Source organism: Idiotropiscis lumnitzeri, chromosome 7 (assembly GCF_059441095.1).
Source record: "Idiotropiscis lumnitzeri isolate Australia: NSW breed Sydney's pygmy pipehorse chromosome 7, RoL_Ilum_1.0, whole genome shotgun sequence".
Lineage (NCBI taxonomy): Eukaryota > Metazoa > Chordata > Actinopteri > Syngnathiformes > Syngnathidae > Idiotropiscis > Idiotropiscis lumnitzeri.
In genome coordinates this window covers 20,660,656-20,677,822 of record NC_142397.1, presented here as the reverse complement: position 1 = coordinate 20,677,822, position 17,167 = coordinate 20,660,656, and the positions used below count along the sequence as shown (strand labels likewise).

The following is a 17,167-nucleotide window of genomic DNA, read 5'->3' as shown; positions in this document are numbered from 1 at the left end:
ACAGAGTGAGGCTCCAGAGGACAGTCAAAACAGCGCAAAGGATTATTGGCTGCCCTCTCCCCTCACTGTCGGACATCTACACCGCCCGGTGCCTCAGAAGGGCTCTCAACATCGTCAATGACAATACCCACCCAAACTCACACTTGTTCGACCTGTTGCCCTCTGGCAGGCGCTACAGATGCATCAAATCAAGGACCAATGGACTGAGAAACAGTTTCTTTCCGAGAGCCATCTCCATACTGAACTCTCACACACACACGAGACCACCCTAACCTTGCAAAACAGCATTGTGATGTGTTTCTATATGCCCTATTCAGTTCTGAATTCCATTGCACTGTCTTCTTTATTTATCTAATTTATATATTTGTCTGTATTATTGTTGTTTTGCACTGGAGAGGGGAGCCCTCTAATCTCGTTGCACACTTGAGTACAATGACAATAAAGGGATTTCTATTTCTATTTCTATTCTAATGTTTTTTTATTTCTATATTGTATAGGTCATGCAGGGAGCAGACATCTGCATGTTTCTGGCTGGTGTCATGCTGACTGGGAACCAAAAACTAGACTCCCAGTGAATGAACTCAAAACATTTTTGGTACGGACGTTTATAACTGGGTTTGCACAATAACAATTCATCATGTATTTGTCATGGTTTTGGTTTGTTGTTGTTTCCAGTCCCAGCTGGAATGGAAGGTGTTCCCTCCAGCGGCACACTTGTCACACATCATGATGGCCAGACTCTATAAGGACTGCCATGCGAACACCTGATGTCAGATTATTCGCCTTCCTCACGAGTTTGTCTCCAAGAATTCAAATATATATATATATATATATATATTAGTGATGGACCGATACCAGTTATTAGTAGTCATGGAGGCCTATAACCGATATTTCAAGCCGATATTCATTGGTTGAAAGAAGCGGGAAATGTTATCAGTTTTTGTTAAATGAAAACTCCAAAACTTGACTTAGTTTAAATGCCTGTAAGCACATGTTTATTAAAAAACATTAGTGATTTATAACGTGTTAAAGCTTTTTTAGATCTTAGAAAACTTAGTTTTAAAAGTCTAGGAAAAAGTGCATGGAGCTCAGCTGCATGTATTATAGTTTAATGAAAACAAACATCTCTTTAAAGTTTACTACGGCAAATAGTTTTCTATTAGTTGTGAGTTGCAGTAAGGACTTTCTGACCAACAGACCCCAGACTGTGATACTCGGCCCCCACACGTCCTCCAACCGAACGCTCAGCACCGTTTCCCTTCAAGGATGCGTGCTGAGCCCTCTCCTGTACGCCCTCTACACTTATGACTGCAGCCCGGCCCACAGAAACAACACCATCGTCAAATTTGCTGACGATACGACAGTCCTCGGTCTGATCTCAAAAGGTGACGAGACAGTTTACTGGGACGAGGTCCAGAGACTAACGGCTTGGTGTGAGGACAACAGACTACAGCTCAACATTGGAAATACAAAGTAGATCGTCATCGACTTCAGGAGGAACAAGACTGTGCCACAACCCTCTACATCAAAGGCGTGTGTGTGGAGAGGGTCCACACATTTAAGTTCCTGGGAGTACAGATCTTCGATGACCACTCCTGGACACACAACACCACAGCAGTGATAAAGAATGTCCATCAGCGTATGCATTTCCTGAGGCTCCTCAGGAAATTCAACCTGGACAGGAAGCTGCTGCTGGCCTTCTACCACTCGTCCATCGAGAGCCTGCTGACGTACTGTGTCTCCACCTGGTACAGCAGATGCACTGACGCGGACAGAGTGAGGCTTCAGACGACAGTTAAAACAGCGCAGAGGATTATTGGCTGCCCTCTCCCCTCCCTGTCGGACATCTAAACCACCCGGTGCCTCAGCAGAGCTCTCAATGGCTGTGTCCAAATTAACAGGCCGCGACCTCCGAAGGCTGCTTTTTCGGCCGCATGACGTCACTTTCTGCGCGACACGACCGCGTGTGGTGTCCAAATTCATGCTGTCACGTGCGACCTTCAAATCCAGCCTTGGAATCGGTCTTGGTTTCCATGGAGACGGCCCCTGAGCCAAGGCCGCTTGGCGCAACATTTACGTTACTCCCACATACATTGCTCCGCTGTTCGACACAGGTGATACGTATTTGCGGTGGATTTATAAACGGCTAGGATAATCAATGGATAATCTGTGACGAGCTGCAGACCGAAGGCATCGGCTAAGCAAAATATTTGTATCAAGATTTCATTTTGAACGATGGAATCCGAACTTTTCTTCATTTTATTTCACTTTATAGTTCATTTCTGTCATGATCCGTTCCCGTCATGCCACGTGCCGTTGTTTATGTTTTCTCAGCTGGCGCGTGGGCGTGCCTCCCGGCATTCTCGTCATGTCATGTTTTCACGGCCGCAGAGACACGCCCACCGGCCACACAGCTGTTTCATGTTAAGCCTTGATTCCTTGTGTATTTAAACCACCGACGCTGACTCCTCAGCGTCGGATTGTTCCTTCCCATTGCTCACGCCACGTACCACGTCTGTGTTTTGTATTGATTCCTCGTTTTCTTGATTCCCATTTGTTATGACCATTGCTTCGCCCATTGACTACGCCTCACGCCTTGTACTTGTCGGATTCCTTTGCTCGGTTCATTTGTTTCCCCTTGCCCTTTCGCGGCAAGCGATTTCGTTTCATGTTCTTTTCCCTTGCATTGGCAAGCGTTTTTCGTTCCTGTTGTTGTTTTCTTCCTGGAGCGGATTTTCCATCCAGCGATTTATGTTGGACTTTGTCGGCTCCGCGCCCTTTTGTTCTTTAAGTATTTTTGTAATAATAAATTTCCTGTTAAGCACTCCATCTCCCGTGTCCGCGTTTGAAGAGTTCCATCATCGCTGCTTTTCCAGTCGCGGCTGGAAAAGCGGCCCCTTACAGAATAATCCGACCAACATGGACTCTGCGGACGCGGCGAGAGTTCACAGAGCCTTGGCCAGTCAAGGACAGATGGTGGGACAGCAGTCGGCGGAACTTGCGGAGCTCCGCAGCGCCGTCGGCCAGCTGGCCCACCGCCTGGAGATTCTCGACGCCCACCTTGGCAGTCTCCTGCCGCGGACCGTCGGGACCCCCGAACCGACGGCTCCCGCGACCGGAGCCTCCCCAACCGCTTTTTACGGACGGGAGCCAAATTTACCGCATCCCCCTCGCTACGGAGGGTAGCCCGGCACCTGCGCGCAATTCATTCACCAGTGCCGTCTGATCTTCGATCAGCAACCACTTACCTATGCTCACGACAGCGCCAAGGTGGCCTTCATGATGAGCCTGTTGACCGGCCAAGCCAGCGCGCCGTGGCCGTGAGCAACACCCGTTCCGACCTTCGTTCCTCCTTTCCCTCGTTCCTGGAGGAATTCCAGCGGGTGTTCCACCACCCGGTTCAGGGGAGGGCGGCGGGGGGGAAACTCCTCGACTGCACTCAGGGCAGCCGAGCCGTGGCCGACTACTCGATCGCTTTCCGCATTTGCGCGGCGGAGAGCGGATTTAATGACTGTGCCTTACGGACTTTGTTCCGCCGCGGACGCAGTACGGTCCTGAAGGACGAGCTCGCCGTTCGCGAGGATGCCTCTTCCCTGGAGGAGCTCATCACCCTGGCAATCCGCCTGGACAATCGCCTGCGAGAGAGGCGCCGGGAAAGGGGAGCGGAGCAGCCACGCACCGAGTCAGCGCGTCAGCCGGTCGCCACCTTCCGCCCTGCCGACGAGCCGATGCAGCTGGGAGGGGGCCGGCTGGATTCGACGGAACGCCAGAGACGCCTGCGTTCAGGGGCCTGCTTCTACTGTGGCGCATCTGGCCACCGCGTGTCCTCCTGCCCGGCACGTTCTCCACGCGGGTGCCCTCAAGCAGCTCCCAACGAACTATGTAAGTCACCCGCCGTTCCACCCGAGCCTCCTTCCTCTCGCGAGGAGGTTGTCGACGACCCGCCTGCTGATCTCGGGGACCTGGGGGCCGAGGGGGCTAAGAGACTTGAGCTGAGTGGAGAGGTAATCGGTCCGAGCGCCTGGATCAGCATCCAGTCCTTAGTGGACTCCGGTGCCGACGACTGTTTTATTGACCCCGGGTTGGTCGCCAAGCTAGGCTGCGCGGTCGACACTCTCGCGAAGCCCAAGAGGGTTTGTGACCTCGACGGCTGGCTCCTGGCAGAGATCAGGCAGGTGACCCCACCTCTCATGCTAAGACTATTAGGCAACCATGTTGAGAGACGGGCGTTTTTTGTTATGCCTTCCAGAGCTGCGCCTATCGTTCTGGGTCTTCCCTGGTTACGGTGCCACCAGCCCGTAATAGATTGGGACAGGTTGTCGATCGACAACTGGAGTTCCCACTGTCACGCCCATTGTTCACGCGCGGCGGAGGAGGGGCCGAGTCCCCGTTCCTCAACCCCGAGGTGATCTGTCTAAATAATGTGCCCCGGGTCTACCACGACCTCAGGGGGGTTTTCAGTAAGGACAGGGCTCAGTCCTTGCCTCCCCACCGTTCGTACGATTGCGCCATAGATTTGGTGCCCGGCGCGCCCCTCCCGTCGGCGCGCCTATACAAGCTGTCTCAGCCGGAGCAAGCAGCCATGAAGGAGTATATCTCCGAGTCCCTCGCGGCGGGGCTGATTAGGCCGTCCAAGTCTCCGGTAGGTTCGGGGTTCTTCTTTGTGCCGAAGAAAGATAAGACGTTACGTCCATGCGTAGACTACAAGTGGTTAAACAACATCACTGTCAAGAACCGTTACCCTCTTCCGCTGCTCGACTCCGCTTTCGCCCCGTTGCAGTCCGCCACCGTTTTCATCAAATTAGATCTGCGCAGTGCCTATCACCTAGTGCGCATTCGGGAGGGGGACGAGTGGAAGACCGCGTTCAAGACCCCCATAGGGCATTTCGAGTACCGGGTCATGCCTTTTGGGTTGACTAACGCTCCCGCGGTGTTCCAAAATCTGATTAACGACGTGCTCCGCGACATGCTAAACATCTCGTGCTTTGTATACCTCGACGATATACTGATTTTCTCGCGCTCCATCGAGGAGCACCAGCAGCACGTTCGGGCCGTTCTGCAGCGCCTTCTCCAGAATCGCCTATATGTTAAAGCGGAGAAGTGCGAGTTTCACGCACGCTCTGTCCAATTTTTGGGTTTCATAGTAGAGGAGGGATAGCTTAAGGCCGACCCAGCCAAGATAAGCGCTGTGGTGGATTGGCCGACACCCATAAACCGCAAACAGTTACAGCGATTTCTCGGGTTTGCGAACTTTTACCAACGTTTCATTCAGGACTATAGTCGCCGAGCGCTACCCCTCACTCGCCTCACATCCACCAAGATACGCTTCGCATGGGATCGGGAGGCCGAGAAGGCGTTTTCGGCCCTCAAAAGGGTTTTCACTAACCCCCCGTGTTACGCCATGTTAACACCGATCTCCCCTTCACCGTAGAAGTGGACGCTTCTGATTCGGGAGTGGGGGCGGTGCTGTCCCAACGTTCCCCGGTCGACCAGAGGCTCCATCCCTGCGCCTTCTTCTCTCGCCGCCTCACCCCTGCAGAGGCCAACTACGACGTGGGGAACCTGCCCCCGGTTCCTGCCTCAGCGGCGCCCGATGAAAAGCCGCCGCTCCCGGTTCCGGCGCCCACAGCGGACGACGTTCCGCCATCGCCCCCCGTTCCTGCACTGGTGGTGGCCGCCTCTCGCCTCTGCCCCGGCGGTGCCAGATGAACCACCGCCACTTCTCGTCTCGGTGTCGGCGGCGTCCGACGATCCACTACCGCTCCAGGTTCCTGCCTCGGTGGTGGACGATGACCAGCCGCCGCCTGCCGCCCTTGCTTCGGCGCATCCGACGACCCGTCGCCACTGCTCGTCTTGGCTCCGGCAGCGCCCGACGAACCGCCGCCACTCCAAGTTCCTGCCTCGGCGGTGGACGACGACTCGCCATCGCTTCTCGTCTCTGCCTCGGTGGCGCTCGACGAACCACCGCCGCTTTTCATCTCTGCCTCAGCGGCGCCTGATGAAGTGCCGCCGCTCCCGGTGCCTGTCTCGGCGGGATTCGACGACCAGCCGCCGCTCCACGTTCCTGTCTCGGCGGGGTTCGACGACCAGCCGGCGTTCCACATTCCTGTCTCGGCGGGGTTCGACGACCAGCCGCTACTCCACGTTCCAGTCTCGGCGGGGTTTGACGACCGGCCGCCGCTCCACGTTCCTGTCTCGGCGGGGCTCGACGACCAGCCGCCGCTCCACGTTCCTGTCTCAGCGGGGTTCGACAACCAGCCACCGCTCCACGTTCCTGACTCGGCGGCGCTCAACGACCAGCCGCCGCTCCACGTCCCTGTCTCGGCGACGCTCGACGACCAGCCGCCGCTCCACGTCCCTGACTCGGCGGGGCTCGACGACCAGCCGCCGCTCCACGTCCCTGTCTCGGCGACGCTCGACGACCAGCCACCGCTCCAAGTTCCTGCCTCGGCTGCACCCGCCTCGCCACAGCTCCAGGCTCCTGCCTCGGCTGCGCCCCGCGACCCACCGCCGCTTCTCGTCTCAGCCTCGGTGGCGCATTCTATGTGGCGATCTGGGCCTCCCGGACGTCCGCCTGAAGGGCCACAGTCGGACTTCCTGGTTTGGCCTTCCGGACGTCCGCCCGAATGGCCACGGCTGGACTTACAGGTCTGGCCACCCGGTCGGCCGCCAGACCGGTCTCGACCTCGGGTGGTGAAACCACCTCCCGACCCCCTCCGCCCACCCTCGTTCTTGGACTTTGTTTCGTTTTGATTGTTTTCGTTGGGACGTCTGGAATCCGTCCCTTGAGGGGGGGGTACTGTCATGACCCATGTCGGGCATGTCAGTGTTTTTGTTGTTATTTTCTTCCCTCCTTCCTGCCATATGCTTTTCTGTTATTGTTTTGTCAGCTGTGTAGGGGCGTTTCCCTCTCAGCCTTTTCGTCCTCACCAGCCACGCACCTGTTCCCTGTTAATCATCACGCACCTGATTCCCATCTGCTCCCCTGATCACTCTGTCTATTTAAACCTCCCAGACCGACAACGCAGTGTCGGGTCATTTGCCGCTCTTCATGGACTTCCACGACCGCGTTTGTTTCCCTGCCAAGTTCATGCTCTCCGCCCTGGTCTCCTGTCCCTGTCCGCTTAGTTTGTTCCCGTCTCGTTTTGTTCCTTGTCCTTTTGCCCGTTCAGTCTTGTTTAGTTTGCCTTGTTATTTTTCACCCTGCCACGTTGTTTGTCCCTGTTTGAGCTTTTCAATAAATCCCCTTTAAGTTACACCTTCCACTGCTTCCTCGCATCTTGGGTCCTCCCCCCTCCTCGCCGCAAGGCGATCCTGACAACATTTAGTGAATAATCAACACATAAGAGTCGGAGGGGGGGGGGGGGGGGTACCCGAGGTATGACGCGGGTACACAACCCAAGAAAGATTAGGAACCATTGATGTAGCGCATCTTGAGTAAATGGATGGAAATAAATAAGACAATAACCCGTCAAATATTTTTCCCGATATTAATAGTTTTTTTACCTCCATGCTGTGGCTGCGGAGAACTTGGCCCCCGTAAAGAGGCTGTCGTACTCCCCCCGTAGCTTGATCAGCCGCGCGGTCATCTCCTTGCTCCCTAAAACAGAAGGGAAAGATTTAATAAAATAATGCTAACATGCAGAATTACGACAATTCAAATATTTCGGCCGTACCTCCTATGCAAGAGTTCCTAGAGCTACCTTAGTTATATTTGGCCGATATCGAAACTAATAAAATTATCTTAATCTGGAGCTAAATATCCAAACATTGCTGCCCAATATTTCTGATGAGTGATGTTTCAACATTACATATAAATAACTTATACTTACGTCTGAAAGTGCACTCCGATGAGGCGGAACACGTGGCTTCGTTTGTTTACATCTTGAGAGTGTAGAACGGCGTAGAACAAGAGCGAGACTTTTAAGGCTGCGAAGGTTGCATTCTCGTAGCCTTCACTCAGGGCCCGTCTCCATGGAAACGAGGACAGATTATAAGGCTAGTTCTCGGAGGCTGCGTGAATTTGGACACCTGCGTAAGCGTTCTTGTCGCACCAGAAGTGACGTCTTCTGTCCGCCATATTGGACATCGAAGGACGCAGCCTATTTATTTGTACGTAGCTATCGAGCCTGTCCAAATTCACCACGGGTTATGCGGTCCATAGAGACTACATGAGGAGGAGCCTTCTTAGGCTTCGAGGACCCAGCCTGCGAACTGGCCTTCGGAGGTCGCAGCCTGTTAATTTGGACACGGCCAATATCATCAAAGACAATACTCAGCCGAACCCACACCTGTTCGACCTGTTGCCCTCTGGCAGGCGCTAGAGGTGCATCAAATCAAACACTAATAGACTGAAAAAGAGTTTCGTTCCAAGAGCCATCTCCATGCTGAACTCTCATACACACACTCAACAACCCTTACCTTGCAGAACAGCGACATAATGTGTTTTTATTTATCCAATTTTGTATTTATTTTCTATTTCATTATATAATCCTTAATTAATCTAATTTAGATAATTTAATCCATAATTAATCTAATTTATATATTTAATTAAATTATTTTTGTATTGCACTGGAGAGGGGAGCTCTCTAATCTCGTTGCACACTGTACAAGGACAGTAAAGGGATTTCTGATTCTGATTTCGGATTCTAGTAGACTGACATTTATTAAAATTTCGGCAAAGTCTGTTGTAGTACGTGTGACTCGAGGTTAAAACGCAAACAGGAAGCTTAACCTTGATTGGCTGCTACCCATTGCACAAGCAAACAATCAGATGGTGCTGTGGATTGCTAATCTGCTTCTGCTGGCAATGCGACAAACTCAACAGAGAGAGAGAGAGAGAGAGTGCTGCAGCGAGCCCAAATAAACCATTTTTTAATTTATCGGCCTTGAAAGTTATTTAAAAGTCCAATGCTGATTATCAGCAAAATGCCAAATATCAGCCCCTGATAATTATATATATGTGTGTATATATATATATATATATATATATATATATATACCTCAACACATCGGACCATGTTTACTTTCCTAAACACTAAGTCGTGAGTAAAATCGTCTCTTCATCTTCACAGTCACTTTGGAGGCGTCGACCAAGATTTTCTGAATGTAATACCATATTCACACAATAGCATGCCCCTTTTAAGTAAAAATAAAATTCCCCAGAAGCCAGTTTCTCCTAGATTCAAAGAGAAAACCTTGGGCCAAGTGGTAGAAATGTATAATTCCATCATAACTACAGCGCTTTTGATTTAGTTTTTCTATGAAACCCATTAGTGGTCTTGTGTCTCAAGGCTCTGTAGATCATTGACATAAATCTCAGACACCTATGATGAAGAGTCTCTCAGGTGAGCCCAGGGAAACTGATGAAAAGTGATGTTCTACATTATTTAGCAGGCCACAGGTTTCAAGCGATATGGGCAAGAAAGCTTATCTTTCTGAAGGAAAGTGTAAGGTAGAACACTACCTTGCTCAGCGTCTGAAAACATTGGGTATTTCCCCCAAAAAACGTATGCCTGATCATCGAACTGTAAAGAAATCGGTTGTTAAATCATACTACAAGCGAGTGTGCAGAAAAAGGCAAAATAAGAAAGGTTTCTGCCAGACAATTTCATTGGCTCAAGACAGAAGCAGCAAAGAGATTTGAAGCCACTGGTGCCTCCTCAATGTGTAGGATCCTCTAGAAGTTTGCTTAAAGCTAATATTCAGCCACTCCAAAACGGAAACGTTTGCAGTTGGCTCCGGAACACATGAAGACTAATTTTCAAACAGTTTTGTTTTCTGATGTGCTGGCCACAATGTACTAATAAGGCTGAGATGGCAGCAATGAGATGGGGGTGTCATGTTTTGGGCTGTAATCATGGGGCGGGAGATTGAAGGTACCTTTAGGTTCCCTGAGGTGTGAAAATGATCTCTGTAAATTATGTATAGTTTCTGACTAACCACTTTCTTCCATGGTACATAAAGAACAACCGTACCTTCCGACCAAAAAAAATCATCTTCATGTATGACAATGGCTAATTTCATGTTGTAATGAACCCCACTGAGTCACTGGCTGCTATGGGAATAACAGAAAAGAAACATATGGTGTGGGCACCATCTTCTCCGGACCTCACCCCTATTGAGGACCTCTGGAGCATCATCAAGCAAAAGATCTATGAAGGTTGGAGACAGTTCATATCCAAGCAGCAACTCTGAGAGGCTATTCTAACACCTTGCAAAGCAATTAAACCCAAAACTGTCCATGAGCTCACAAGTTCAATGTATGCAAGGCACATTAAAGTGATATCAAGCAAGGGGGTCCTTTATTGGCATAAACAAGGCCCATTTATTCAAAAGTTGTTTCAATCAAAAATATTTCATTCTATAAGGTCATATCATGCTACAAATTTAACATTTAACCATTTTTAATTCTTTACAGTCTTGAACATATCTTGAAATATATACCTTGAGTTATTTATTGTATTTATTTATTGTAAAAATACTGTTATCATTTTGAGATTTGTTTAATGACATTTAAGATGAACTCTTAACGGCTGATGACTTGACAATTATAGTGACTGACATTTGCATCAATTATTCAAGATAATTTGAGAATTTGAGTAAAGTACTTTGCACAATAATTTGCAACACGGTGTGTATGTATATGTGTATGTATAGAGAAAGAGTGAGAGAGAGAGAGAGAGAGAGAGGCTTAACGATTTTAGGAAAAAATAGTATATTCATTAGTATTATTATTTTATTAGTATTTATTATTTTCCTGACAGATACTGCACCTTCAATTTGATTTGAGCTTTTCTTCATAATGTACAGTGACATTTACACAAAAGTGTGTGGAAAGGAAAACACTACTGCAAAACGTTATTGTAATTGTATAATTAATCAGCCTGCTTCCTTTAACACTGTAAATATGTAATTTATTGCAGGATGTTTGCGTGTGGCCTAGTATGTATTTAAATTTTAGACAAAAAATTTAATAAATGATCTGTTCTAAATGAAACCACCTCCAGGTGGAACTGGGAGCTAAGATCACCACCTAGAGGATAAATGTCACCTTGCAGCCAACACAGAATACCAGTCGTTCATCGGGTAGGTGATTTTATGTACACATACATTGTATTTACTCACATTTTGAGTAACTAAACATAGATAAGCGCACACTTTGCCATTATTAAGGGTACTGGTTTGAACAGTATGTACACTAGCAACTGGCAGCACCTATGGATGCAAAAGTAAAAATTCAAAGTTGTATTTACAGTAGTGTGAAATTTGTTCAAACATAATTCCAGTCAAAATGAACAGTTATAAAGAAATAAAGGAAAATATTTTTATTCTAATATAGGCACTGTAATCACTCACCAATCAACCAATCTACAATACATTGTTTTATGTTTTAGGTTGTGTAAAATGCATATATATATATATATATATATATATATCCATCCATCCATCATCTGTACCGCTTCTCCTCACTAGGGTCGCAGGGGGTGCTGGAGCCTATCCCAGCTATCTTCGGGCAGTAGGCGGGGTACACCCTGAACTGGTTGCCAGCCAATTGCAGGGCACACAGAGACGAACAACCATCCGCCCTCACACTCATACCTAGGGGCAATTTAGAGTGTTCAATCGGCCTACAATGCATGTTTTTTTTGGAATGTGGGAGGAAACCGGAGTACCCAGAGGAAACCCACGCAGGCACGGGGAGAACATGCAAACTCCACACAGGATGGCCGGAGCTGGGATTGAACCCACGCCTGAAGCTGTCTCTCACTGTGAGGCCATCGTGCTAACCAGTCGGTCACCGTGCCGCCTATATATATATATATATATATATATATATATATATATATATATATATATATATATATATTTATATATATATTTATATATATATATATATATATATATATATATATATATATATATATATACATATACATATATATATATATATATATATATATATATATATATATATATATATATATATATATATATATACATATATATATATATATATATATATATATATATATATAAATCACATTTTTCACCTTGATTTATCACAATGACAAATTTTGCAAGCCATTAATTTAATATATGTGTCTTAATATTAGCTGGTAAAATTCTTGAAAAATTCAGTTTTTATCATATCAATATACCTGTACATGTATATATTTCAAAATTGTTTTAACAATTAAACATTGGATCTAAAATTAACCTTAGCAGACAAAAAAAATAAATGACCGACTCAGCAGTGCCTCAAGTTGAGACACATTCAATCAACACTCAATTCAACATTATCAAGACAATTATTTGCAATCATAGAATCAATTCATCTCTTATTATACCCATCCCAAGTGTTTTACTCAGCTAAACCAGCATACTACTATCTTCATCATATTTTGCCAGCACTTTAGTACGTGAATGACTATAGTACCTATGAAAACATAAAACAAAGCGACCACAAAGCTGTCACAGCCAAGACTTCTTAGTTCGTCCCAACCTGGCCATGTTGGCCAACTTGACTTTCACCTTGTCTGCGTTCTCTGGATTCCTCTTTGAGGTGCATTCTACAGTTGAGTCGGTCTCAAAAGAGATGGCTGGGGCATGTGTGAGCAAACCTCCTGTCTTCTCTTGAGCCATGGCCGATCGGGTCTGCAGAACCAGCTGACCTCTCAGTGAATGTCTGAGTTGAAGCAAGAGGGGGTTTTGCTTGGAGTACAATTTATCTGGATCCTTCTCTTGACTGCAACAGTTGGAGCAGGCCGAGCAGAGCACACGGAAAATGTAGATCCAGCCGAGGTAGTGAAGCTCTGCAATGTTAAGCACAAAGCAGCCCAGGCTGATGCTAAACATAAAGTTGAGGAAAATGGTTTTCTCTGTGGCACGAGACACAAAACAGTCCGTGCGAGTCGGGCAAGGGTAAGTCTCACAGCGGTAGAGGTGAGGCACCTCAAAGCCAAATAACAAATACTGGCCCACAAGGAAGGTGATTTCCATGATTGATCGAAGTAACACATGAAGAATGTAGATGAGCAGAACCTGGTTAGATTGCTTGGTGGGATCTTCTGCGAGTGCACCATGACCCTCCTCCAGGAAGCTTTGTTGCACTCTTTCCCTCTCATCCCAATCCTCCCTATAATGAGGACAGTAAGAAGGCATACCCATCCTTATCGCCTGCTTGCCGTCCTTCTGCCCAGTGCCCTGCCTTGAAGGCCTTTGCCTCAGCACGTGCGCCCGTTGACCGTCAAGCTTCTCATCTTTGGCAATTTTATGCAAAACAAATACTATGTAAAAAATGGATGGAGTGGAGACAAGCACAATTTGAAAAACCCAGAACCTCAGATGGGACACAGGTGCAAAAGTGTCATAGCAGACATTGTTGCATCCAGGCTGCTGGGTATTGCAGGTGAATTTGGACTGCTCATCGTTGTAGACGGCGTCTCCCACTAAGGCAACCAGCAGGATGCGGAAAATGAGCAGCATAGTGAGCCAGATCTTGCCTATCACTGTTGAATGATTCTGGACCTCAGACAGAAAGCGCCCAAGAATAGACCAGTCGCCCATGACTTGACCTTTGTGAAAAAAAATTAAGATTAAAAAAAGAAAGGATAACAAAATATATCTCAACTGTTTGTTTTTTTTTTCTCTTAAAAAACATCCTTGATTCTGGAGTACAGCACTTATGTACTTGTTTGTCTGGTTTGTTTCTACTCTATAGAGTATGATCCATAAATTAGTTCCTTAGATATTGTTCATTTTTAATGTTATGAACATGATAAGTAATATATTTGTTTTATTCTGGAATTGTAGCTTTAAAAAAAATAAATCTTGATAGAGGAGTGTTTATAACATTTGGTTTCTGCGTTCTTTGGTTTAAATTACACTAATCAAGTTACATAATTTTCTCCAAAGGATGTACAACAGTTGCTAAATGCAGAAGCAGTTAACTCAGCAAATTGAAAAATGAGTAGCAGAATGAAAATTGAACTTACCTTCATGTAAAGCAGAATTTTCCGGAAAATGCTATGCTTTGCAATGCATTTTTTAATGGCTTTTTAAATCTTCACGTTTGGATGAGATGAATCCCGTTGAGCCTGGTAAGGGAGAATAGGCTGACCACACATAATGAACCAGTCCGTCTGAAACTGGCATTGTGCAGTGTGGCTGCAAAGGCAGCCAATGTACAGTGCAAAACACAATGAGGGGGTTCCTTTTCTGAAAAGCTGGGAACGGTGAAGCGGTTCAACAGTGTATGGAACGAGCTGGAAAGACACAATGCCAGTTGATGTAAAAGCTCTGTGTTTAGCTGCTCAAATAAAGGTCACACTTTAACTATCAAATCATATTGAAACAACAGGGTTTTTAGGAAGTACAGTATTATATATTTGTGTGTTTACAGACACAGCAATTGCATAAACAACTGCTGCACAAGTTTAATAAAATACCTGTTGTATATGTTGCGACTTAGAAGTGCGGAAGGATTTATATTTCATTCATATGAAAAGAGTTGAGTTTCAGTTAAGGGGAGCATCCTTATTCTGTCATAGGGATTTGTACACATTGTGAAATTACCCTAGCCTTGTTAGGACCCAGAGGTTTAGAGTTCAAGTAGCTCATGACGTCATGGAGAATAAGGGGAGAAAATCTATGAGGCCATCACAGAAAAATAATAAGAAAAAACAAGAGAGACCTGCAGAGTGGCTGTCTGTTCGATGGTAAATGCTTCATGAAAAGCCTTCAGTCTTTTCCCCGTATGTTTAATTTCCATTTTTTCTTTTTTTGTTGTTGTGTAAAAAAAAACACTATGAAAACACAATTTATTTTCAGAACCATATACCAAGTTTCCCAAAAACATAACCACCAACCAGTGAAATGTATTGTGCACCTCAACGATTTTATTTGTCAATTTGTACTTAAACTGCATGAAAAAAACAAAAAAAACAAAGGGGAACAAAGCGTTTCAGTGGCACGGTGGGTAACTGTTTATCACATTCACCTCCAGGTGGTGTGAGGTTGTGTGTTAAAACCCACGGAGGCTACGACCTACCTGTGTGGTGTTTGCACGTCCTCTCCTTGCTTTCTGTGATTTTGTCAACGACTTTTCTTATTTTTGTATTCATTTGGGTATTATATATTGTTTTGTAATCATTATTTTATTAAAGCGGCACTGTGGAATTTTCAGTTATCGTTGATTATAGCGACGCCATACGGCCAAAAGCGGTAGTGTTTTGCCTGAAGTCGACCACATTTCCTATGAGCGCCAGATCAGACTGTCATGAAATCCTGAACTCTCGCTCGCCTGTTGTTAGACTGAATTACATTTCTGTTTCCAGTGACTGTGTGAAGAATTAATGATGATGAGGTTCTTAAAAAAAAAAAAATAATAAAAAAAAAAAAAAAAAAAAAAAATATATATATATACATATGTCATGTCATTATCCACACCGCGGGAGGGTGCTGGAGCCTATCCCAGCTGACTACGGGCGAAAGGCACACTACACCCTGAACAGGTCACCAGCCAGTCACAGGGCATATATATATATATATATATATATATATATATATATATATATATATATATATATGGCCTCACAGTGAGAGACAGCATCAGTCGTGGGTTCAACCCTGGCCATCCTGTGTGGAGTTTGCATGTTCTCCCCCGTGCCTGCGTGGGTTTCCTCCGGGTACTCCGGTTTCCTCCACATTCCAAAAACATGCATGGCAGGCCGATTGAACATTCTAAATTGCCCCTAGGTATGAGTGTGAGTGCGGATGGTTGTTCGCCTCTGTGTGCCCTGCGATTGGCTGGCAACCAGTTCAGGGTGTCCCCCGCCTACCGCTCGAAGATATATATATATATATATATATATATATCCACAACAGTTGCCAAACAAAATGTTTTGGTTCTTGGCTGTTAGAGCAATGAGCATTGATTCCACTGTTACCACATATATCTCTTTGTAATGCGTAATCCTTAGTAGTCGAACAAAACGTCTTTGCTATCGGGTAGAAATCTTGTATGCCTATTTTGAACTAAAACGGACTAAAACCTTTCGGAGTTTTCATTGCCTAAATGAACAAAAACTAGACTGAAACCTTTTTGGGGGTTTTTGTCGACTAAAACTAGAATACAATTATCACGCATAGGAATGACTAAATGTGACGAAAGCTAATAAGCATTGCCAGCCTCCATTGCACGGAATGTAAGATATAAATGAAATATATAAGATACACCAGAGAAATTTTCGGTGAACAAATAAGCAACCAGCCTTGCTAGTGTCCGACGCTTGGCGCCCTCCAGCGGTCTCTTTCAGTCCTGCAAAAGCACAATCAAAGTAACACGTTTACGGCCTTCGAAACAAAGGTGCTGATTGGCCGAAGAGAAGATCTATGTACCTGGAATCCATTGCTCTTCCTCGAGGCACCCTAAAGTTCCTGTATGACTGTCACTGAGGTTTGTATTTTTACTCGGCGAATTGAATGTAAGCATATGAAGTATTGTATTTTTAGTGAGGTGCACTTTTTTTTTTGGAATTAAAGACGCATTTTAAAGTCTTAAATTCATTTTAAAGTTTATTGGGATAAAGTTCCAAACAAAAAACAGATTCAGATTGAAAATTTACGATCCAAATTAAACATTTTGTTTTTGTGTGTTTTTTTTTCCGATTACCTTTTTTTGTTTGTTTTGCTGTTTGTATTTGTATTTTTTGTTCGCGATTACCTTTTTTTTTTGGTTATTTGTTTTTGTGTTTTTATTTGCGTTAGTGATTAGCTTCTTTGTTCATTTTCAATGTTTTTAAAATTTGTGTTCGTGATGACCTTTTTTTTGTTGTTGTTTAATTTATTTTTGCGATTTGCACTTCACCCATATACAACACGTTCATGAGCAAGCAAAAAGCAATCAAACAAACAAAAAATACTAACACAAAATAGTCAACAGTAGAAACAACACGAACAAAACAGAAAGGCAGTTTCATCGACATATTTTCTTTAATTCCACACCTTCTCATCAGTATTATGTTAGTTATGTACCTCATCATTTAATATGACTATTTTCTTATTTATAGCAAAAACATAACGCATGTGTGCATATTCACATGCATATTGCATATACCGACATACCGTATAAATGTACGAAATAGATTCATGCACAAATACTCTT

General features: G+C 45.5%; 1 protein-coding gene across 1 annotated transcript; it reads right to left on the bottom strand.

The window, feature by feature from the left end:
• Positions 1 to 12,474: 12,474 nt before the first annotated feature.
• Positions 12,475 to 14,138, bottom strand: LOC148333988 (gap junction delta-2 protein). Its single transcript, XM_088300609.1, has 2 exons — positions 13,998 to 14,138; positions 12,475 to 13,577 (listed from the first exon to the last, which is right to left on the bottom strand). The coding sequence occupies exon 2, from the start codon at positions 13,567 to 13,569 to the stop codon at positions 12,475 to 12,477; it is 1,095 nt and encodes a 364-aa protein (XP_088156735.1). The 5' UTR covers positions 13,570 to 13,577; positions 13,998 to 14,138.
• Positions 14,139 to 17,167: the final 3,029 nt, after the last annotated feature.

Bases quoted from the DNA above. Each gene is read 5' to 3' on its own strand.
- LOC148333988 (XM_088300609.1), bottom strand. From the start codon at position 13,569: ATGGGCGACTGGTCTATTCTTGGGCGCTTTCTGTCTGAGGTCCAGAAT.